This window comes from Theropithecus gelada, chromosome 3 (genome assembly GCF_003255815.1).
Source record: "Theropithecus gelada isolate Dixy chromosome 3, Tgel_1.0, whole genome shotgun sequence".
In the NCBI taxonomy this organism is placed as follows: Eukaryota; Metazoa; Chordata; class Mammalia; order Primates; family Cercopithecidae; genus Theropithecus; species Theropithecus gelada.
The window spans coordinates 158,257,225-158,283,332 of NC_037670.1; the positions used below are offsets into that span (position 1 = coordinate 158,257,225).

At 38.4% G+C, this 26,108-nt stretch overlaps 1 protein-coding gene across 3 annotated transcripts in view; it reads left to right on the forward strand.

The window, feature by feature from the left end:
* Positions 1–26,108, forward strand: part of EXOC4 (exocyst complex component 4) — an 845,850-nt gene that overhangs the window by 579,186 nt on the left and 240,556 nt on the right. For all 3 annotated transcript variants that reach the window (XR_003118525.1, XM_025378967.1, XM_025378968.1), the window contains one exon: positions 10,800–11,019. Coding sequence is in view for 2 of the 3 variants with exons in the window: in XM_025378967.1 (XP_025234752.1) it covers positions 10,800–11,019 (220 nt within the window). In the remaining variant the exon portion in view is untranslated. The remainder of the gene's footprint in view (positions 1–10,799; positions 11,020–26,108) is intronic.

The window sequence follows — 26,108 nt, forward strand, 5'->3', positions numbered from 1 at the left end:
GGGGCCTATCATGGGGAGGGGGGAGGGGGGAGGGATTGCATTGGGAGTTATACCTGATGTAAATGACGAGTTGATGGGTGCTGACGAGTTGATGGGTGCAGCACACCAACATGGCACAAGTATACATATGTAACAAACCCGCACGTTATGCACATGTACCCTACAACTTAAAGTATAATAATAAAAATAAAAATAAAAAAATAAAAAATAAATTTAAAAAAAAGAAGTATGTTGGATAGAGTGATGAAGTCTGGCATGGTCTCTGGAGACAAACTGTCCAAGGTCAAATTTTGGCCCCATCCCTTGCTAGCTATATGACCTTGGGAAAGTAACTTCACCTTTCTGTGCCTTCATGTCTTCTTCCAAATGGCAATTATAAAAGTACCTAACTTCATCGTGTTGTAAGGAATATGTGAAGTAAAGCATGGTGATTACTTAAAAGAGTGCTGGCCTGTACAGTTGGCCCTCAGACAACACTGGTTTGAATTGCGCAGGTCCACTTCTATGCTGATTTTCTTAAATAAATATAGTTGGCTCTCATACCGGAGGGCTGTGCATCCACAACCAAATGCAGATCGAAAACACAGCATTCACAGCTTTTGAAATCAGAAGACATGGAGGGCCGACTTTTCATATACGCAGGTTCTGCAGGGCCAACTTCCGGACTGGAGTGTGCACACATGCAGATGGTCTTGTAACCAGTCCCCCAGGGATGCTGAAAGATGACTATAATAAGAACAATAAGAACTGTCAGCTGTTAATGTTACTGCCATTTTTTCAGCTGCTCAGTTTTATCACATGTAAAATGCAGATAGTAAAAGCACAGTCCTCATAGAGTGTCTGTGAAAATCACATAAGAAAGAATCCATATAAAGCTCTTTGATCAGGACATGGTAAGCGCTCCATGGGTGTAAGCAATTATTAATACAGCTTCTACTGGCATAGCAACAGGTAGAAGCTTTCCCAGATTCTTCTGTGTCCTGCATTACAGTCTGAAGGCCAAACTGATATGGGGCGCCTAAAACAGAGTATATTTAATATGTGACACATCAGTTTCCAGGTGTATGATAGACATTTTGTAATAAATTACAGTTTTTCTTGGAAAATTTTCTGAAAGCTTTACCTTCTGAAAAAAAAATAAAGAAGAGGTTATTTTACTGTGAGATAAACTGAAAGGATAAAAACAAAATTCCAGACCTATCGGAAAAGCAGGATTATTATTTCGTTCTCTGAGTTTTGTGTCAGCATCCCTTATTTATTTATGCAATTTTTGGTTTAAAAAGATTGTTTGATATTAAGGGTTAGAGTTTAAGTCACTTCAATTTCCAAATTATATGCTTAAAAAAATTTAACAGCTGTCATTTTTAGAGAGGCTTACTTCATTTTACCTAAAGTGCTTTTCAGTCTAGAGGGAACACTTAACTGCAGTCACAAATCACTTGCAATATACTCATGGTAAGATTTTTTTAAGTTAAATTTGTTTATAAACCTGCAGAATCCAAATTTTGTAGATGATATTCTTTCTCCCTTTATTTAATGATTTTTACCCCTTTTCTCCTCTACTCCCAGACATGAATTTCACACATTACAAATAAGAGCACCCAAATCCCTTTTTATTTGATTAGTTCAGCAAATTGTCTCCTACGGGTATGGGCTGAGGACATGATTGGGCCCTGCAGTGATGAGCTTATTTTGCACTTTTACACAGAAAATCTTTATATACAAAAGGCACAGATAGTAGTTACACTCAGCATGAACAGTTACAGCTTGTTGGGGGAGAACCTCTTCCTGATGTGCCAATGGCTTACTCCCATGAATTAAGAGGCAAATGTGCTCCAAAGTGCATTAACCTTTATGGATTTTTCTTCGGTTTTCATGTTCCACTGATTTATGGTCTTAAATATGCCTGTTGCTGCTGTTTCTGAATACGTCCCTTGTAAATCATTTCTAAATGATCTTTTTCGACTCAGATAATACTAGTGAGTTGAATATATCTCAAATCAATTCCTCTGAGGCTTCTTTCCTTTGCCCGAGTTGTTTTCCAGTTTGTTCTGTGTCTTAAATGTCATACCTGAGAGCAGTTGAGAAAGTAAGAAATATATCTTAAAGGAGCCCTGTTTGCTGGGGACGCCTTCTTTCTGCAGACCGAGTTGTTTCCAGTCTTTGGCATGGCCTCACTCGGCTTTGATTCCCAAGGCCCATTTATCATCTGAGTATAGCTAACTGGTCACAGTTCTTTGTACAAGGATGGGCCCATGTCTGGGGGTGGATTTTATTATGAGTTGTAGGTTGATTTTTTTTTTCCCATATAAATCTAGCAGGGTAGAGATTTTGATTATACTGTGTTCTCATAAAAGTCCATGATTTCCCTTAGAGTGGTGTGCAGAAAGTGTTATCAGAATGCAGAACTGTGTTATTACTGCTGTTTGCCATCTTTGTACATGGGCCCATATCTCTCCTGAAAAGTTCTGCATTTGACAGTTAGTGTTTCATTCTCATTCTGGGTTCAAAGATTATTTCAGTTCGCTGGATTTAGGGGGAAATGTGCATTTTATTTTCTCTTTGTAACTCATGTATCATTCATGCTACAGCCTTGTTATTACTGCTGTTTGCATTCTTTACATAAAACCAAACTTCGAAATCAAAGGTTCAGAATTCTGATGCAGAACTGTGGCTTTTTTAGGACACGTAATTCATTCATGATGGTGTCACAAACAGTATATCACCATTTATTGCTAATTAAAATTTTAATGTATGCTTTTATACACAATATGTGTCATACAACAATATTAAATGTGACAGTAGAGGATGGGCACAATGAGGATGGGATCCTGTGGACTTACTTTTGATTATGCAAAGGCTTCTGCAGACCTGTAAATGTCATGCAACTTTTCACATAGAAATCTTGGACTAAAATGGAGATAAGAGAATTCAGATTCTTTTTTTAGTCTTTAAAATTATTAGTAGGAGAGATTCAGAGCTTCTAAGTAAGGATGGTACATCTCTGCAGTGTGAAGACTAGATTAGAAAACATGTAAGAGGAAATGATATGTTGAGAGATCCTGCAAAATGCAGAAGTCGCAAAGGATAAATCACATGTTTCTATTGGTTGTGATACATGGAATCAGTAGAAAACTTCCCAGGCCTCCCAGATATCTATATTAATGTGTATGTTATTCATCCTAAACTACCAAATTATATGTAATGATACACAGCAAAGTCAGGAAATAGCCAAATGAAAAGTTTATGTTGTATGATACAAAGTATATATAAATGTATATATTATAAAACATAATGAGCAATAAACAGTGATTCACTGTTTATGACAGAGTCATGCATGAATTACTTGTGCTGTAAAACCAGAATCCTAAATTTGAATATTCTGAAATTTTTTATATTTTGGTTTTATGAAAGATGATGTGCTATTGTGATATAGATTCAAGTTATGCATTTTTTAGCAAGAATAACAGAGAACAATACTGTGTTCTTCTTTATATCATGTCAGGAGGTACATGATGTCCATTTTGTCCCATTATTAGTGATGTTGGCCGTCGAATTTAAAAGCTTTTTAGGGTATGAATATAAGGAATAATTATTGAATAAGCAATCATTTTATTTAAATAAATAACATATCACTGCTCATATTGCAGCTTCTACAATACGATATAGGACCTCTCTGTTCAAGGATATTTCCAGCTGGTAGCAGCCACAATTCTTGGCTGAGATGAAATGGAAGAAATGGAGCTGTACAGTGAAACAGAATTTGTGATAAGGCTGGGCTAAGTGAGGGATGCTTGAGTGAAATTTTAATTAGTTTATAATTTCCCTCGATAGCAATAAAATCAAGATTAAAAATTTGAAAATATTGGGTGAAATGTTGGTAGTGTGTGCTCATGTGTGCATTTCAAAGGACACATAACTTGCTGTAAGAAAGTAAATTCAGCAACACAGGTATTGCTTATGTGCGTACATTTAGAGGGCCCTTAGTTGAGAATCTGAAAGGGAAAGCTTCAATTAAATATTTATAAATATTAGAATTTAGACAATAAGATCCATGCTTTTATTTTATTTTATTTTATTTTATTTTATCTTATTTTATTTTATTTTATTTTATTTTTTAGAGGGAGTCTTGCTCTGTCGCTCAGGCTGGAGTGCAGTGGCACAATCTTGGCTCACTGCAACCTCCGCCTCCCAGGTTCAAGTGATTCTCCTGCCTGTTTCCTGAGTAGCTGGGACTACAGGCGCCTGCCACCATGCCCAGCTGCTAATTTTTTGTATTTTTAGTGGAGACAGGGTTTCACCATGTTAGCCAGGATGGTCTCAATCTCCTGACCTCGTGATCCGCCCGCCTCGACCTCCCAAAGTACTGGGATTACAGGTGTGAGCCACCATGCCCTACCAGATCCGTGCTTTAAACATTCGAAAGCAACAAGAGTCAGTTGCATACTAGCATTATTTGTTTTTTTGGTTTCTCCTATTTTACAGCCTTAAGTTTAGGAGGCTGTTCTGAATAAGGGTTCTCAAAATCCTGTGATGTGATGCTCTCCATACAGCATTATGTATACCCTTTTCTTTGACTCTCATAGTCTCTTTTCCCATATACACAGATATACCTGTACGTTGTGTTTGCCTGCTTATCATTTACAGAGATAGGAAATCCCTGGTGTAAAAGCACTTCATGAGATTAAATAATACTCTTTTGACAGGGCTCCATCTGTGTTCTAACTTAACTTGAAGTGAAATATTTTCTTTTCTAATGAGATTCTTTTCGCTGTTAAAAATTCAATGTTTTCATACTTCCATAGAGCTAATGAGGAGCATTGTTGGGAAAATTGGGCTTTCTGATTATTTTCTTCTATACCCTTGACTCTCCCTCCTGTCTCCCATTCAACAGATCATTTTTAAACACTTGCTAGATGAAAGGACTCATCCAGTACACTGTGGCAAATCAGGGAAAATAAAAAAGACTCACCAAAAATGTTGAAGAGCTACTTGCAGTATTTTAATTTGTGGAAATAATTCAACAGAAGCAAAATGAAGATGTTCCCTAGTAGAGGTTTGGTTAATAATACTGTGTTCATTAGCTTGATAGAATGAGTCTGTAATACTCTGTGAAAGAGCAGAATACAAAGTAGTGTGAACAGCCATATTGCACAAAATATAAAACAGTGTGGGATGTGCATAAGAATGAGATAATCTTCTGTCAATAAGAATTACTGGTTTACATTGGAATGGTGGAGATATGGGATGATTTTTTAAAAATTTTGTATTGAAATCTGTAGTCCAAATTCTTAGGAGAAGGGCATTACATGCCAGATAGATTATGTCCTAGCTTCAGGAACTATGGGTTATGATTGAAGGACCTTTTAATTATTTTATCCAATAAGCATTTCCTACATGTCTACTGTGTGCCAGCCATAGAGTAGCACTACTAGGCACGAAGGATTCAGCAGTTAGCAATTTACACTTTGCCCCTGGCCACATGGGGTTTCTTGCTCATTCCTACATCCATTTATTAGTGAAATATTCCAAGTATTAACCTAATGGTCTGAATTGCCAACTAGGGATGATTAGACGGGAAAATAAGGTAGCAAAGTGAAAAAAAAAAAATACAATATTTCACGCTTTCCTCTAATCTCCAGCCTCATCAGGGTTTATGTAAGATAGTAATTCTAAAAACCACTGCAGCACCATTTACTAAGCAGTTATTGTGTGCCAGTCTCTGTTTTGAGTGCTTAATTTTAATTTCTTCATTAAACCATCAGAACAATCCTGTGAGGTAGGTAGTGTTATTATAGCCATTTTACAGAAGACACAAGTAAAGCTAAGAGAGGCTAAGTACCTACTCAAGACTGTGCGTTCCAGGTCCAAACTCTGGAAGCCCTACTGTAAGTGTTCCTCTCTTGACCACTCTCCTTCTCTAAGTCACTCCCCTCTGCAGAGTGACAGTGAGTGAGGTTCATCTCCTGGATGGCTAGGAAGGCTCATTTTGCTGTGTCCTTCCTGCCCATGAAGGGTAGGTTGCCCATTTAATGTTACTACTTTTTTTTCATTTTTATTTATTTTTAATTGAAAAATAGAAATTATATGCATTTATGATATACATGTTTTGAAATATGTATACGTTGTGGGATGGCTACATTGAGCTAAGTAACATGTATTACTTCACATGTTTATTTTTTGTGGTGAGAACACATAAACTCTGCTCTCTCAGTGGTTTCTAGTATCCACACATTGTTACTAACTGTAGTCACCATGTTGTAGATTAGATCTGTTGATCTCTTGAATTTACTCCTCCTGGAAATTTTGTATCCTTTGACCAACATCTCCTCCCCTTCCACATCCCTTAGCCCCCATTCTACCCATTTTTCACTAAGGTAAAGAAGGGACTGGTGAAACAGCCTTAATTTTTCTCTTTCATTCTCACCCACGTGTTTTGTGCTTCTGCACAAGGAGGTCCCTTGCAGCTCTGAAAGCAGATTTGGAAACATGTTGAATGAGTCCTCTCCAGTTAGCGCTGACAACATCAACCTGTATATGTCATGTGAGATGGATATGTATGCTTTAGGGAATAAATGATTTGAATTGGAAAGAAATCACTCAGCCAAAAGCAATGGTGGCCCCTCTGTCTGTGCTGCTCAGCACAGTTCATATTTTAGGAGCACCAAAGGCAAATATGAGACTAGAAAAAAAGAAATGAGGCTAATTTAGAGTCTTCTGCCCGTCTGTTTAGCAGCAGATTGACTAGTAAAAATTTTGTTCTAATAAATGTTAAATATTTTGAAAATGTCAGAAGTACTTACACTCAGAAAACTCTTTTCCAAAATCCCTTTGAAGAAAATAGAGATTTTGATGATTAATTCTCATAATATTAAAAAATAATAAAAAGAGTTTCGGTATATTTACTCATTAGGAAATTAATAACAGTGGTTTTCTTTTGGAAGGCAACCAAGTAGACTAGGATGCACCTGAGTAGGGCATCTTTTTGAGAGTTAGATGAGATCAGAAGGGGTCATCGTAGCAGGATGTGGTATTTGGAGATCTTCAAATTGTGGCCATGGTTAACCATCTACTTTTATTTCTTCATTTTTCCCTGCCTTCTTTCACTCACCCTCTCCTTAAGATCCATTATATTTTGGTTTTGGTCATATTTTATTTTTCTTTCACAGTGATAACATCAGTTAAGAAGCCTCAGTGCTCTTTCTTGTGCCTTCTCAATTTCATCTTTCTTTGAAGGAAAGCTACTTTTTTCATTGTGACAATCCTATATATACACTATCTTCATCCCCCACCACACATACACCCCAGGGATTAATAGAGTGTTTAACTGGTAATATGTAAGATTAACTGCAATGTATTGATTTAGTAAGTAAAGAAAACTCTTTATTAGGTTAAACAGCTAAACTTAAGGAACTGTTTATACACCACACTTTAAATGTGTCCTAATTAGATAGCAATTTATGAAATACAGTCTTTGATACATAGAGCCAATTTTTAAATTCTCTGATTTAATGTTATTTGAGTAGCTAATACATTAACAGTTTTTAACAATCAAATGATTATTAAAAGTTAAAATTCAGAAGTCTAATTTCCACTCCTCTCCCAGACCTGACCCCCACCCCTGCCTCCTATGGGTAGTTAGTTGTTTTTTTGAGACTTCCCAGGGTGTCTTTATGCTAAAATAAACAAATGAGGATATATAATTGTTATATAGGGGTTACTGTAGTAAATACTACTAACTGTAGATTGATCTGAGCTTGTTTTTTTCCTTGTAACAATATATCCTGGAGGTCTTTTCACATTAGTACACCAAAAGTTTCCACATTTGGGGGTAGAGGGAGCTGTACAGTATTCCAAAATGTAAATATACCATAGTTTATTTAATTATTCCCTAACTGATGAACTTTTAGGTTGTTCCCAGTCTTTTGCCTAAAAACAATGCTGTAATGATCTGTATATTCTGTATGTAGATCATCACATCCATATTTAGATATAGCTCTCAGAAGAATTTCCCAGGAATGAGATTTCTGGGCCATAGAGAAATGCATCTGGATTTTTGAATAATAGTGCCAACCTGCTTTCCACAAGGGTTGTACCATTTTTCACTCATATCAGTAATATATGAGAATGCCTCTTTCTTCGCACTTACGGCGACAGAGTGTTTTTTCAAACTTTTGGAACTTGGCCAATTGCATTGGTGTAAAAATTGGTATCTCAGTATAGTTTACTTTGCATTTTTCTTATGAATGAATAATTTTTTTTAATTTTTAATGTATTAGTCATTGTATTGACTATAAACAGTCTTTTCATGTGTTTTGATCATTTTTTTTACTAAGTTATTTGGTTTCTTTTCTTGTTGAGTTCCAGCCATCATCTTTGATTCAAACTGCAAATATACCTTCCCAATTGGTTATCCATTTTATGTTTTCATTTATTTTTCTTCTCCCCCTTTTTGAGAAGAAATTGAAGTACAATATAGCTCTTGCTTTCCATAGCATTGTGGAACTGTAAAAATGACCATGCAAGCTGAAACCACGCAAAGCAATCGCAATCAATGAGGATAGTCACAATTGTTTCATGACTTTACAATTTTTTGTCAAAACATTAAAAAACCTTTGGGAGGCCGAAGCAGGCAGATCACATGAGGCCAACAGTTCAAGACCAGCCTGGCCAACATGGTGAAACTCCATCTCTACTAAAAATAGAAAAAAGTTAGCCGGGCATGGTGGCACACACCTGTAATCCCAGCTACTAGGGAGGCTGAGGCAGGAGAATCTCTTGAACCCAGGATATGGAGTTGAGCCAAGATCATACCATCCTGGGTGGTGGAGTAAGACTCTGTCTCAAAAAAAAAAAAATTAAAAACTCTATTCCTGGCATTCATAAATATATACAGAAATGAAAAATAAGAAAACCAATATGTATTTAGTACACTGTAACATTAGAAAACATTGAGAATTAAAGTGTTTTATTTTTTGTTAAAATCTTATCAAGATTAGTATAGCAGTGCTTGCCGCTGCCTTATATACTTTACAGTATACAGCAAGCATCTTTTCTGGGCCTCGGCGAACTGTCATACTTCTAAGTTTGGCTCAGTTGCCAGCATTTTATCCTTTATTTTTTCTGTGTTGTGAAATATCTCCAAGAGGTTTTTAAGTGTGAAATTTGTTGCCAACATCACTTCCTCTGGCGTCTCATCTCTCTTCATCCTCTGCATCCCTTTGGTCACAGCCACCTTCCTGGTTCGTTCTCGCCTTCAGTCTGGCTATGCCTCTTCAATGGCAGCAGTGTCAACATTCCCGGGGCAGCTCTTTCTCCTGTAACTCCCTTTACATTCAATTCAAATTTCACTTCCAGTGTTACCACTTTGTGGTACTTTTATCTTTGTTGGCCAATTCCCTCCCTCTTTCAATTATCCATTTTTATAAAATGCCACATGGGTTTATCAGTGGGAGACAGGGAGGCACCACAGCTGCATGCTTTGCTGCCTGTACATGAAGCAAATAACAAATGCACAGTGACCAGTTGCCAATAGACGTTGGAAGAAGGGATATGATTGGTCACTAATCATGATGAACACACATCAGTTATTTACATAGGGATTTCAGAGGAGCTAGCAACAAAGTTTATACTTTAGTTACTTAAATTTAATGTACTGTGGTGACTATACTGTGGTATTGAGATATTTAAACTATGTAATTGAAGGACTGATGTTATTTAACTAGAAAATAGTAGTAACTTCAATTTGTTCATATAAGTAGGGGCTGCCTGAATAGAAAATTAAAAAGAATTATAATAATAAATTTATTTTGTTTGTTATTAAAATTAGAATTTTAATAAATATCTGTATACTCATCTCTGAGACTTGACAATCATTAACATTCTGTTATGTATTCTTTAAGTGTTGTTAATAAAGGAAATAGATCATTGCAAGTAAGATTGAAGTTCTCCTTTGTCCTCCAACTCCCATCCCGTTCCCTTTCTTAACCTCTGAACTCACATATCATCATGAATTTTAGAGTATCCTTCATTCTCTCTCTGTTTCTCTCTTTTCGGCATTTATATATGTACTTGTAAAGCAGCAGTCCCCAAAATTTTTTTTGCACAAGTACCAGCTTTGTGGAAGACAATGTTTCCATGGACAGGGGTTGCAGGAGAGATGGTTTCAGAATGAAACTGTTCCACCAAAGGTCAGACATTAGACTCTCATAAGGAGCATGCAGCCTAGATCCCTCACATGCATAGCTCACAGTAGGGTTCATGCTTCTTTGACAATCTAATGTAATTGCTGAACTGACAGCAGGCGGAGCTCAGGGGGTAATGCTCGCCCAGCTGGCCGCTCACCTCCCGCTGTATGGTCTGGTTCCTGACAGGCCACAGACCAGTACTGGTTCATGGCCCGGTGCGGGGGTAGGGGGACCGTGATGTAAAGGTTTCAGTGGGAAATATGTACTCTTCGGGAATATGCTTTTTAATTTGCACGATAATTTGTGTTTTTTGTTTTTCATGTTTTCCCATTGTTTCTTGTATTCTTATCTCCTTCTTGAATTAAAAATAGTTTTTGTCTTCACCTTTTCCCCCCATTTTTAGAAGTCATGTTCTCTGTTTCATCCTATTTCTGTTCAATTAGTGGAATAATTTATATTTTTAAAAGATTAAAAATTATACAGAGATGAGTATTACGATGACTTGCCCTCTTCACGGAAATAGCCAACGCTAGATATTCTTATGTCATCATGACATATTTATATAACACTTGCCTCGTAAATTTAGTAACCTTCTTACTGTTTGTCTTCCAGATTTATTCAGGAGATTGAGCATGCCCTGGGTCTTGGCCCAGCCAAACAGTGTCCTCTTCGAGAGTTTCTCACTGTGTACATCAAAAACATCTTTCTCAATCAAGTCTTGGCTGAGATCAACAAGGAGATTGAAGGAGTCACTAAAACATCTGACCCTTTGAAGATTCTGGCTAACGCAGACACCATGAAGGTACTGGGAGTGCAGCGGCCTCTCCTACAGGTAATAATACACTTTGAGCTTATTTTTATCAGCAATTTTCATTGACTTGGCAACCATCATAAATTTAAAAAAGAAGAAGAATTACCATCTGTTTCCATATTCATCAGGGACAAAACAAAAGAAAATAAATTAAATAGGCACTAGGGAAATTTAGATTTAATGTAGTTGGATGATGGAAGTTCCTTAAGATCTTTAAGAAAAAAAAAAAAACACCTTTGGATATGAGAGATGGTGAATCTCATTAACATGCAGGCAGTTCCTCATTATTTTGACTGGAATTTGTCCTTGAAAGGAACTGTTTTTCTATTGGTGAATGCATCCCTGAGTATGAAGGATTAACAGGAAGGAAGTTATGACGCCCAACCTCAATTACCAGCAGGAAACCCTCTGTACCTTTTAAGGGCAGACTTACCTTTCAATGACTTGGCTACCTCACTGGAAATTTGAACTAGTAAACTGGCCTTTAAAAGTCAAATCACTGAATTCACATGATGAACTTGTTAGTATTGGAAATTTTACTTTATATTAAAAAAAATGGTTTCTTAGTATCAGAAAAAATAAAATCATCTGTCAGTACATATTTTTGATTAATAGGCTTGAGGCATATATTTTATATACATTTTAGCTGGTGACTTGGAGGTAAATAAATATAAAACTAAAAGAAAATTAGTAGGAGTTTAAATTAGTTATACATTAACTATTATTACACTGGAATTGAATCCTTACTGTGTTTCTTCATTTAAGAGTAGGATGGGCACAGTCTCACACTTTTAGTAAATTGTACAATATGAGACTATTCAATATGTGGAAGGCTTGGGCTTTTCAAAGAGAAGTTGTATAAATGGAAGGGAGTTATGCTTGCTCCAGTTGCCTTCCCTTTCCTGCCTTTACATATGTCTGCCTTGATTTTTCTTTGTACATTAGAATTTACAGAAGTGCTGGACCTTTCTTAGAGAAGTGTCCTACTTTTGGGTATTTTTTTTATGAACAAGCTTTTTTATTATGTTGATAAAATAGAATAGGAAGGTGTTCATTTGGATGGTCTGGGTCTCTGATAACTATATGCCTGGTGAGGGATCTGTACTGAGTGTGGGGTGCAGAGAAGGGGGAATGCCAAAGGCATGTGCTCGCTCTTCCTTCTGCTGGATTTCTCCTCCAGCTCTTTGCGTGGCTGGGGTCTTCTCTGGGTGTCACTTCAAATGTCATGTCCACTGGAAGGCTTTTCCTGACTGTCCTAGCTAAGTAGGTCCCCTTTCCTGGTTATTCTCCATTCTCCCTTTTCCCTCACCACCACCCCCATCCATTATCAATACTGAGGCCACACCCTATGGACTGTGTCTGTGAACTGGGTCATGGAGGCCCCCTTGCCAGATAGCTTCTGATCAGGTTCTGCCAATAGGCAGCACAAGTAGAAGATTGGAAAGTGGGAGGAGAAGGAGGGTGGGTGATTTCTTCTCCCCTTCCTCTTCACTTTGGATCATGGCCCTGACTGTGCGTGCCTCCCTCTATCACCGGAGATCCTGCCAGGTGACACATCCTCCATAGCTCCAGCTCTCACTGGACTCTAGCAAGGTCATTTCTTCTTGCCTCTTCATTTCAACTTTCTGCTGTTACAAGCCTCTGGGTGCCTCAGTATCCCTTGTTGCTGCTTTCAACCCTGCCTATACCTCTGTAAGTTATTTCTTCATTCATATTTATTTATTTGCATCATCTGAATGGAATACCTTTTTTTTTTTTTTTTTTTGTCAGGATCCCAGATCCCAGGTAGATCTCCCCAGTTAATCAGTATTTTAATACTTTGGGTTTTTTCTTCCTGACACTTATCACAACTCTAATTATTAATTAATTTCACTAACTTGTATATTTTCTGTCTTTTCCCACTAGAGGGTAAGTTCCAAACACATATTATAATGCCAGGCAGCAGGAAGGTGCTCAATGAATAACTTACTGAATGAATGCATGATGGAGGGAGGGAGGGAGGAGAGAGGGAGGGAGGAGAGAGGGAGGGAGAAGAGAGGGAGGGAGGGATGGATGGATGGATGGATGGATAGAAGGAAGGAAAGGTGGAAGCATGGATACAGTGAGTAAATTTTGAGAGTCATGAATACTCGCAGAGTCAGAATGGGGAGATGAGAAATAGAGAGTGACAAAAATATGCTTACTTTTATGTGTTGTCTGACCATATCATTAGCCTCATTTCCATCAGAAAACCTTTCAGTATTTATCTGAAATGTCACGCTATATGCCATACAGAGCAACCTGAACATGTTTAGTATACTGAATTTAAAAGGAAAAAAAAAAGGCAACAGTACACTACAGAGTGAATCTGTGAACCAATAATACTATTAAATGTGATAATTTGCAGCTTCAGTAGCAAAGATGCATTAAAACTCGTAACTCCTTAGCTACAATCTGGGCCATGTCAAGGCCATATGCTACCAGCAAAATGATATATCTGGGCAGTCTATCCATGTGCCTGTCAGATCACTCCCAACCTCATCACCAGCCATTTTGTACACGTTACTGTGCCTCTTGCCCTTTAAGTCATTGTGAGGCTAGGTAAGAACTCCAGCTTTACCTGTTCTCTCTTTGACCTTGTCAAGATGTAATTATATATAAGTGAATAAATCTTGAGACTAAGACCATTCAAGCTATTAACCTGCAAATTTTTTTTTTCTAGAGCTAACACACCTGCTTAATTTTTTGTGTGATTATGTTACTCTCTTTCATAAAAATTTTATTTTATGAAAATGCAAATTGTTTAAACCATATCAATAAGGTTGTTTAATATTCTCAGAGAGAGTTATGCAGTTTAAAAAGCAAACAAGGAGATGGTTATTTTTTTTTTCCTATCTTAGGTATTTTCCTGCCTTATAGTGATTGTAAATTGTTTTCTAATAATTCCCCATACTCAAGCTTCATTCTTTTTTTGTCTCCCTCTAGACGCACAAGGTGAATTTTATTCTCGGATGTGTTTCTATGTTTCCTCAATATTTTATTCCCAGCTAATTGTAGGTGGCTAATCTGAAGAAAGAGTAAGAAATAATTCTCAAAAACTTTGACTGAGAGTCAAAAACAAATGTTAAGAAGGAGCTTGGAGAAATATGTGTATGTGTGAAAGATGCATGTGGGTTAAGTATTGAATTACAGGAAGTATAAAAATGTCCTTTAAAATTCTTCCCTTTGCTAAACTGTTGTTTGGTCACAGAGTAGAAGAGAGGACGTGCCTTTCCCTGAGGCAACACCTAGTGTCACACAGCATCAGCCCAGCCAGATTCTCCAGGGAGGGTGGGAGGACAGCTGTCTCAGTGATGCTTCCACTCGTTTGAGAACGGACAGACACAGTGCCTAGGAGCCCTGTGGAGAGAACCCCAGGACACTTTGTCCTTGTCTCTCTGAAGTGGCATCTGGGCAGTACAGACACTTGGGTTATTAGAGGCATTTCCGTGGGTGCCAACATGTGTTCTAAGTGATTTCATTTTCTAGTCACAGATTCCATAGGAGGGAAGGAAGTCAGTAGGAAGGAAGAGATGACAAGCAGCATTTTATACATAAAACAACTGTGCAAGTGTTGGCCCAAGCTGATACAGCAGAGTAACACTAGTAGTAATAATAGAAGAAGTAAAAACAGTAATGATAGCAGTTATGATAGTGGATAGTAGTAATGATAGCAGCTAACACTTTAGTAGCATTTACTATGTGTCAGACACTATTCTGAGTGCTTTGTCTATATTGATTGCAAGTGTTTAAAATGTATGGCAGCAATTCTGGGTGGTATTCTTTTTATGGGGAGGAAACTGAGAAACAATGAAATTAAATAACTTGCCCACAGTCACATAGCTGCCAAGTAGTAGAACTGTAATACAAACCCAGGCAATGTAACCTTGGAGTCTGTGCTCCCGGCCAGTTCTACCCCAAGTGGATTCTGAGGATTATGCTTGTCTGCAAGCTGTTTGTCACCAGTCTGCTATGAGACTTGGAGAATTTAGGAGTGAGCATTTAGACACTTAATTTTTTTTAGCATTTTGACATTGTCTGTTGAATCCAACAATAAAAAATTGGGCCTCTTGTCTATCTTTGTGGGTTTTAAAATTTCTTTTTTCTAGCAATTCATTTTTATGTTTTATAAAAGTATCAATGTGCAACTGATTGGGGATTAAAACTGGGCTCTCCATAGTTAGAGAAGGAACTTTTTAAATCCCTTACTCTTTGGTACTGCCTCACAGAGAGGTAAAGCACAGAACCATCTTTTTTGCCCCAGTGCCTAAAGCATTTTACAATAGATAGACAGAAAAGCGCGGATATGTGTTTCAGTTGGGTCTCTCCTAAATCACCAGCTCCTAGAATACTGTCTGCATGGAGGAAACACTCACTATTTAATAAATGGATAAATGAATGAGTGAATGAAAATGAATGAATGAATTATGAATTCCTTAGTACAGGGACATGGCTGTGTTTTCTGCTCACAGTATAAGACTCATGATCTTGGGTTTAAGATTGTTAATGGTGCTAAAATTAAAAAGTCACCGCCCTTATGCCTCTAATGCTCCCAGGATGAGGGCAGGATTGGATGCATCTCATGGTCTTACCATCTGAGATCCCTCCGTTGCCATCACTTTTTCTGCAGAATGGCCTCCACCTGTTGCAAGGCAAAGCATGTTGATTCAAACTAAGGAACTCTCTTAAGAGAAATTACTCATTTCGCTTGAGTCAGATTCTGAATGTGGAGTTCTGGAAACAGTCCATTGAAGTGGATACCATCTCGTGCTTTATATGTCTCCCAGAGTACAAGTTATTCACTCCTTAAAAATGAGGAGACAGACTAAACTGATTTACTTTGTTTCCCTGGTTTATCAGTGATTTGGAGATGCCATTTAATGTATTTCTTCTTTGGTGTCTCCATCTGAAGAAAGAGTGAGGGGACTAGTGCTTAAAGTTTTTAACCCCTTATCTATCAAATTGCTGAATGGGCAACTATCTATTTGAACAAGCGGTACAAGCAAACTTTCTTCCTCTATCCCCAATGGAATATCCCATACCCTTGCTACTTAGAGAGTGTTCTGTGGCCAAGAACATCACCCTCTGATCAGTCTGCATTTGTACAGAATCGCAAGGTGATTTGTTTACACAGTAGAGTTTGAGCAGCATTGCCTTATATCAGTGCAAAAGCAAGCGAGGCCCGTGCACTGAGAGCATCAGTGTGACCTGGGAACTTATGAGAAATGCAGATTCCTGAACCTCACTCCACTCTGGATATCTTTGTTCAGACCAGCTCTCCAGGTGATATTGATACTCGCTGAAGTTTAAGAAGCATTCTCTTAACATAACGTCATCATGATACCCAGCGTGAGGTTAGGAAATGGTATCTAATGTTGTGGGGTCTTAGCTTTGTGGTGCACAACAGTAGTCATTTTTTAAAAAGTATTCAGCTTTGTTTCATGCAGGTCCAGCAATTGTAAAAACAATATTTGCAGCAGCAGCAGAAGCTGCTTCCTAGTCTAGCACATTGATTTTGCAAAGTTGTTTCCAAGTACAGGATGAGCCTACATTTTCTGGCTCATGCAGGGCAATGTGAGACAGAGGCAGCTTTTCTAATGCTCAGGCTTAAACTCCTACATCATTGGAGGAACAAACATAAGCTGTGCAAGTACAAATTCTGGGCAATCTTCAAATGTTTAGAGCGTATTTTCATTTTCTTCTCTGCCCCAGTATTTATCAAAGTAACTTTTGAGAAGTGAAATGGCTAGAATCTGCCTGCAAACACCACGCTGTCATCTCTTCCTCTGCCAGCTGCACTTTCCACTTATATCTGTAGGCTTACAGCGTGATTCTCACCAATGCCACCCATTAGAATCACCCAGGAACTTCCTAAAAATACCACTTCCCAGATCCCATTGGTTGGTCAGAGGTGGGGCGTGCATGGGCATCAGTGTTTGGTATGATGCCCAGGTGATCCCAACATGCAGCCGGAATTTGTACCACCAGCCTCGATCTTTCTACTCCCTAGTATCAGTTATTGCTGGGAGAGATAGCACATCAAAAATCACTGTTGAAGGCCAGGCATGGTGGCTGACACCTGTAATCCCAGCACTTTGGGAAGCCGAGGCACGTGAATCATTTGAGGTCAGCAGTTCGAGACCAGCCTGGCCAACATGGCGAAACCCTGTCTATACTAAAAATAAAGCAGTTAGCTGGGTGTGATGGCACGTACCTGTAGTCCCAGCTACTCCGGAGGCTGAGGCAGGAGAATCACTTGAACCCGGGAGGTTGAGGTTGTAGTGAGCCAAGATAGCGCCACTGCACTCCAGCCTGGGCAGTAAAGCAAGACCCTGTCTCAAAAATACATATATACACACACACATAAAATATATATAATACATAATATTACATATATATTATCTATATATAGTTGAGGCTTTCTTTAATGCAGCCAGGTTTATAAAAGACTGCTCTGTAGGATACTTTGAACCAAGCCTTGTACATAAGCCTTGGAATCAGATGCAAATGGATTTAAATCCCAGCCATTTCATTTGATAGCTTTGTGGCTGTCACCAAATTGCTTAACTTCTCTGTACCTATTTCTTCCCCTATAAAATGGGAATCATAAAATCTGTGTCATAGCAACACTGTAGTGGTGAAATGGAGTAATGAGTTAAAACGTGCCCTCTCCTTCCTACCCCAGGTCACCTGAGAGCAGGTCTCTGCATTGACTGCTCTGGTATGTTTCCTGCCTGCCCCTTAACACCCGCCTTCCTTCCTGAACTCTACTGACTGCTCCCCAACTCCTCCCCTCTCTGCCCAGATTTTCAACCTGCATCTTCTCATCACCAGCTTGCTGTTTACCCACCTTCTGTTCTTTCTGCTCTAGCACCCAGCTAGTAACTTCTTTCCTGCCTTTTCCTAACCCTGATGTGACAGCAAGAGAATATATTGTTTCACATGCTTTCTCCTTTTCCTGGTTTGTCAGCTGGTCATTTATTAGCAGCTGAAGCAGCATGCACTGTTTTTGTCCATTAAAGCTAGGAGATTAGTTTCCTAGGGCTGCCATGACAAATTACCATAAACTTAGTGCCTTAAAACAACACAAATGTATTCTTGCACAGTTCTGGAGGCCTGGGAGCCACATTCCCTCAAAAGCTCTGGAGGAGGATCCTTCCTTGCCTCTTTCAGCTTCTGGTGACTCCCATTGATATTTGGCTCTGGCAGCATAACTGCAATATCTGTCTCTATCGTAACATGGTCTTCTCCCCTGTGTCTCCATGTTTTCTTTACTGGCTCTTGTAAGGATACTTTCATTGGATTTAGCGTTTGTCTTAATCCAGGACAATCTCATCTCAATCCTTACCTTAGTTACATCTAAGAAGATTTCCAAGTTAAGTCACATTCTGAAGTTCCATGTACAATTTTGCAGGGAGACACTGTTTAGTCCACTACAGCTCATAACTAGAATGCAGTCAATTCAATTGTCTATGTTTTCCTTGAAGACTCTCTGGCAGGAAGCAGTGTGGAAGTATTGCTATTGGCCAGTCTGGGTGGTATACACATGTAATCTCAGTACTTTGGGAGGTCAAGGTGGGGGTATTGCTTGAGGCCAGGAATTTGAGATCAGCCCAGGCAACACAGCAAGCAACTGTCCCCTCCCCCCGCCCCCCAAAAAAAGAAAAAAGAAAAAGAAAGAAAAGAAAAAGAAAATTAGCCAGATGTCATGATATATGCCTGTAGTCCCAGCTACTCGGGAGGCTGAGGCAGGAGGGTTGGATCACTTAAGCTCAGGAGTTTGAGGTTGCAATGAACAATGATCATGCCACTGCACTCCAGCCTGAATGACAGAGTGAGACTCTGTCTCTAAAAAAGAAAAAATAAATAAATAAATATTCTGTTAAGGCAGTAGGCCCAGGATGGTCTAAATTCTAGATGTCAACCAGGTTCAAAGTAAAAGTGTTTGGTAGGCTGAGTGATTGCTGGAGCTCTTACTGAAAGTTGGTGGACACAGCTGCTTACAGTATAATAATTTGCTAGAGATAATTATACTGCTGCCCAAACCTATTATCTCCCCAGCCAAGCTAAGGCACTGCCAGTAACTTATTCTGGTTTCCCGAGGAAGTGTGGCCAGCAGCAGTAGCATATTGTTCTCATCATATCACATTATGTTCATATGAAGAACGTTGCGTTTGAGCGGTGTTTGCATCACAGCCAGTTGTTGCCCTTCCACTCTCTGGTACAGAATAGATTCAGCTTTTATTAGTGTAAATAGATTAGTCCCATTTAAGGTCTGCTGGAAGTCATTATGAAAATCATTAGGTTGAAGAGAACTGATCAATTGATTTTCTTTCCCCCTGTAAGCGCTGAGAGATGGTGCTAATGGTCTCACTGTGCTAAAAATAAGTCTTAGAACCAAGATGCCTTGGGGTCTAATCTGATTCTTCAGTGTTTATCGATACCTAAAGAAACACTAACTTACCACTCAGAGGTTTGATTTTCTTTGCATTTTACTTTTGTTATTTTATTTATTCACCAACTATTATTTTGCCTCTTCATGTCAAGAAATAACCACTTGTGGCTACCTAAGACTTTATCGAGGAAGATGGAGTGGAAGATGCCTTTGTTCTTGTCTTTATTTAGATTGTCCAGCACTCACCTGTTCACTTCCAAGACACCAGAGCAAATTAAATCTTTTATTACTAATAGAGACTTTTGGGATCTGATAACATTCGTCCGTGTTTTCAGATCATTTTTATCAAGTTGTGTTACTTATGTATTGTTAATTCTATTACTGATTTAGTACATTTTAATTTTGTAGAAGTTTTTTTGTGATTCTTCATAGCCATCTTTGAAAGTGCTTACTGCTACGTTTCATCATGGTGAGGTGGGAAATAGATATAAAACATAGATTTGGTCTCCAGAATCATCAGCTCAATGACCTTAGACAAGTCCAAGCCACTTGCCTTCTCTGAGCTTCTCCTCTCTCATGTATAAAACGAGAATGACCCTTGCCCAGACCATAGACTACCTCCAAAGACTAGGATGAGAAGTACCATGGGATCACGGATTCAGCAGGGATTTATGAAGTCTTCTACATATTGATCTGTTTCATAATTATTATTAGTGGTCCACATGCCCACATGATTGCTCCATTCAGGAAAAAAAAAAAAAATCCACTAGTGTTAAAGGGAGTGGTGCTAAGAAAACGCCTACATGAATAAAAATATTTTCTACTAAGTGGAAAGCTTCACTGATATTTACTGGTTTGTTTCATACATGATTAGGCAACCAGTATAAGAACCTGGCAATATTTTTTCCCCAGTTTATCACAAAGATGTTTTAAATATACAAAAAATCTAGAAAAAAATGTCCACTGAACACCCACATACTCACCACCCAGATTCTACCATTAACATTTTTCTATATTTGTTTTATAGCATGACCAAACCTGGTCATTTTGATTCCTCTTCAGCCTTCACAGAAATGAATTCCCCATCATTCCATGAGTACCTTACCATGGTGCTGTTCCCAGTATTTTAATCTTAGAAAATCTGAACATACAAAGAGATACATTAAGTAAGAAAGTAGTTGCTTCAAAAGAGTATTTATTTTCTAAAAGTACTCATCCAAACATTTCCTTCACATAGTTCCATGGAAAAGGAAATTGACCAGCTCATGCTTATGATTAATCTATAAGTAGTGCCTTTATTGATATAATATTACAAAGGAACTTGTCCTCATAACTGTTGATGAAGAAGGCTGTGAGTCGAGCCACTCAGAGACGATTTTTTTAATATACAGGCAGAACAGGCCCATTATATGATCAAATTGGATTTCTGTAAATATCATTAACTTATTGTCTTACCTTCGAATGAAAAAGAAACAGGATCTCCTCTGACTGGCTGGTTTTCTTAGAGACGTTCCTGGTTAACTAGACTTCTGTAAGTAACTTTCTGCAAAGCAATGACAGAAAAAAATACTTAACTATATTTAAACTAGCTTCTATATAATATAGTCAGCTAGGGTTTTGGAATAATACCACAGGGACTAGAGATAAACATTATTTTCTTTTGTCTTCAGAAAATCATCTGCAACCAACCTTACACATTTTATAAGGATCCTTAATTATCTCAACATTTTTTTTTTTGAGGTCAACCATTATTCTGAATGTTTTCTTCAACAATCTATAATCTCTCTTAATGTATTTGGAACAGATTTTAGTTTAGATGCAACTTTTAAAGAATTCATCTACTACATCTGGGTTATGAGGTCAGTTTAAAAAGAATAAACTGGAAGCCTTTATCTCCTTAGGTAGAGGAGTCATGAGGGACTACTGAATGAGAAAGTAATTATAGTCAGTGACACTTGTTTACTAGCTTTGCTTGGTGCTAAGAAACTTGCCTGAGCACGCAGCTGTTTCAGAATGACATCAATATAGGGATAACCCCTGGGTTTTAAAGTAGGACTCTGAGATTACTTTCTATCATGAGTAAAGAAGCCCCACTGATGGTCGTCTTAGTTGTCACCTAGACTGTTCTATGAAACAGGGCTTATTTGGGGTAAGCATTTTGAGGTTTTGATTGGCTGCTGTCCATTTTGATCTTGCCTCAGCCCACTCGTTGGTAGATAGCAGGAGAGAAGGTAATGACTTATGACAGATCTGCTGACAGGGACTGAAATACATTAACACTCTGTCACTCAAATCTTTAGAGGGCTGCCTTTGCCTGAAATATATTTGACTTTACTTGCTAACAAAGGCATCTTCAGATTTATTTCTTTTCCTTAAATGTTAGAGAAGAGGAAGAGCATCCCATTGAAAGATACTAGGAAGAGAAAAGCCTGGCTCAACAGCCCAAGCAAATGATAGTTATCATTCTTGGGAGCAGCCGAATTGCTGATAGTGCGAGATTGCTAGTAGGAGCCAGAGGAGTGTGGACAGAGAACTGCTGTACTTAGGAAATATTTGAGGTTCTTATTCTAAGCAATTTTTGCCCTATGTGGATGTTGCAGCTCTGGCTTAGAGATGTTCTAGTGAGAAAATGGAGAGAAACAAGACTATCTCAGCTTCAAAGTTTAATGGCCCTTTAAGATTAACTGTTCAAATAAAGCAGCTGCTTTTCTTCATGCTTTTCAAGGATGCTGCCCTACTCAAAAACTTGTGTGTACTTAATCTTAGCATAGACAATCTCAGATGGACTGGTGAAACCTGACACATCTCTTAAAACAAGAGTGACATGACACAGTGAAAGAATTTTCACCACTGAAATTTTAATAAAATGAAATGATTAATATGTATTTATTAAACACCTGCTTTGTGCTATCACTGGACAAGGTGATGTGGGGATACAGAATAAATTTAAAGCAAGACTCCTTCTTCTCGGGAATTTAGTAGGGATCAATTAATTAGGAAACTGGAATTTCTCACACCTACAAATCCAAGAACAGTAAAGGACACTTTATAATTGAGTACTGAATGTGATGGTTTAGAAGATTTTCACTATAAGAGCTGAAGAGAGAGACACAGAAGGCTGGAGGATTCAAGAGAGACCTTAGGCAAGAAGTGGGCCCTGGGTCATTGTAGGATGTGTAGAAATGAAAAAGGCAGAGGAGAAAAGTCATTGTAGGATGTGTAGAAATGAAAAAGGCAGAGGAGAAAAGTGACCTGAACAGCGGACACAACGTAAGCAAAGACACAAAAGGTAAAACTGACCATTGCGTGTTCATCAGACAGTGAGGGTCTAAATGAGTGAAGGAATGAAAGGAGAATGAGAAATAAGGTTAACGGGGACACAAAACTCTACCAGGGAAGTCTCAAACTCTGAACACACCAGTTTACTTTTGAAGTGGAACTGATACAGAATGGTGACAGTTTTTAGAGAAGGGACGTGTTCAAATGGATGCACTTTTAAGGAACAGTGGGCCTTGGCAGTTCAGACAGGATTAAGGGGCAGAGAGCCTGGGGTCCCAGAGGCAGCTGAGGCAGAGATCCACTAAGTTCAGCTCTGAAGGGGAGACAGAAAGTTGTATGTGTTTCTCTTCAGACCAAAGTTTTGGGTGATGGCGTCATGGCTGCCTGAGATCCGGTGAGCCCCAGCATTGTGCCGAGCTTAGCATTTGTCATCAGTCTCTTGAATTATTGTCCTAGTTGACCAAACCACCCAACAGTCTGACTTTCTGGGGTAAATATTGCACTCATGAATCTCCGTGAGGGTGTTCCCTCCTGAGCCCTCAAAGGCATGACCAAATGGGGTTCATCATCACCTCCGTGTCCACAGGAGCAGCCATCTTGGCTTTAGCACACTCACATTTGTTTAAAGATTAAGCTGTACATTTCTCATTTGTTACTTTTTTAGACACACAGGAGCTCTGTCAGTTAGTCCTGCTTTGGGGAAAAGGCAACATGCCGCCAGTTCATTAAAAGGTTATCTATGTCATGTCCTTTCTGGATTGTGCATATTGGAAATAGAGTCTTTTGAGGAGGAAAAAAAAAAGCTATCTAGCCTTCTAGTTTCCCTTTCTTTTTCTTCTTCATTCTTATCTCCTTTTTTCCCCTTTATAGTTACAGCTATTCCCATGATGGATGGTCATATCTGTGGAGTCCAGAATACCCTGAGTATTCACTTGCAAATAGCTACAAAGTCAAGTACAGATAACTACACTTAAATGAGAGCTATTCTCCACCTCTTCTCACTGCACACACACTACTTCTCTTTGCCCCATTTCAGCTGCAGGAGCTTAATTGCTTCTTCCTTTTTATTCCACAAAGCATTTCGGAATTTGTTGTCCCCTTGGTCATTTCAAGGTCAAGGCTGCCTATCAGGCACTTGCAGAAGTGCTCCGGTGACCTTGCTTGCTGTGTTTGCCCATGGCTTCTGAGGCTTTACCGGAGTGAGCAGCCTGCCCGAGCAGAGAGAAGGCTGGCCTGTCAGTCAATTTCTTGCCTCTTGAACAGGAGGAGTACGCTTTTCTTCCAACCTTTCAAAGTTTGCTTTAGAGCCAAAAGAAATCTTTAACACATAGTAGGTACTTATTTGCTAAATGAATAAAATGAAAATTGCCAACAGCTATGTTAAAGTGTGGCCTCTGGCTTACTTGGTTAGGGGTAGGGTGTGTAAAAGCAAACCTCTGTTGTTTGCCAAGGAAAGGAGTGTCAAATATTTGTGTTTTTTAAAAAATAAACTTTATTTCAGAAAAGTTATAGATTTATCAGTGTTGCAAAGACAGTACAAAGAGTTCCCATATACCCCCACTTTCCCTATTATATGAATATCTTACACCTGTATTCCTATGGTGCATTTATTGCAATTAATGAGCCAGTATTGACACATTATTATTAACTAATAATACCTTATTCATACTGCCTTGTTTTGTGTATATGTATGTGTGTATTTTTTAAACTTAATGCCCTCTTGCTGTTCAGGATACCACAATACATTTAGTGGTTATGGCTTCTTAGGCTGTCTTAAATGTGACAGTTTTCTTACTTTCCTTTCTTCTAATGACCATGACAGTTTTGAGGAGTGCTGGTTAGGTATTTAGTAGAATGTCCTGCAATATGTGTCTGTCTGCTATTTTTCTCATGTTTTCACTGGGATTATGTGTTTCTGGGAGACATTTTCATCACATCTTACCAGGGTATACACTATCAATATGACTTAGCACTGTTGATGTTAACCTTGATTACTTGCCTGAGGCAATACTTGTCAGGTTTTTTCACTACTGAGTTACTTTTACTCCCTTTCCACAGTGTATTCTTTGGAAGGAAGCCGCTTTGCCCAGCCCACACACTTAATGTGCAGGGAGTTATTCTCCACTTCCTTGACGGTGGAGTATCAGTATAAATGATTTGATTTAGAATGCTTCTACATGAGAGATCTGTCTGTTCTCCTTCATTTATGTAATTATTTGGTTATTTATTTGTCAGTATAGACTTATAGATTTGTGTTTTATTCTTGGAGTTATAATCCACTTTATTTTGCTGCTGATGTCTAGCTTTGGACATCAGGAGCTTCTTTGATTGGCTTCTGTTATCTCCTAAGTTCCCATCTTTGTGATTTTTTTTTTAAGGCACCTCCTTACTTTCTGGCACTATAAGGTGCTCCTGGCTCATCTTGTATATTGCCTGCCCCAGGCCTAGAATCAGCCATTTTTCTAGGAATCCTAGTTCCTTTATTAGAGACTAGTATTGGAAAACAAGATCTGGGGTTTTAGAATGTTTCTTGTTACTTGAGTATCATTATTTCTAGGCCCACTCAGCTGACATTGAAAGGAAAAATATATGTGTGTATACTAACCCTTGAATATATTCATATCTTTATATATTTCTATATGTAACCATTTATATCTATATTAAGCTAAAAACGAGTTCAGAATGATGTCTCCAACACTAATCCATTACTATGTGGAGCATTCTAGCCTCCTCTCGGTTAGGTGTGACCTACCTCTCCCTCAGTGAGAAACCTGGCGCCCACCATCTGCCATTAGTTTACTTAACTGTATACATGGAGTCTAGTATACATGTGTAACAATAACACAGTCATTCAATTCCAATATATACGTATAGCAGTGTCAGAATTGTTAGCGCATACCCTTGTGGGAAACAACTTTATCAGCTAGTATACAGTACTTTTATAGTTTCTTTTGCCTTTAGTCTTATAGACTGTACTCATTTCCGGTGTTACTTGGGTCAGTACCTTTTCTCCTTACCCTCTTCAAAGACATTGTTTTATACGTTTGTAATAGTTAGATAGTTTTGTCACATTCTGCACTAAATCCTAGGATTCTATGATAACCCAAATGATGTTTTTAATTTGCATACATTAACGTTCATTCTTTGTGCTTTAAAGTTCTGTGAGGTTTGACAATGCAATATGTCATGTATCTACCATTATGATATCACACAGAATGGTTTTTACTACCCTAAAAAATTCCCATACTTCACCTATTCAACATTTCTCCCTTCTCCCTAAGACTCTGGCAGTCACTGATTTTTTCACTGTCTCCATAGTTTTGCCTTTTCCAGAATTCATATCATTGGAATCATACAAGAAGTGCCTTTTTCAGACTGGCTTCTTACACTCAGCAATATGCTTAAGATTCATTCATGG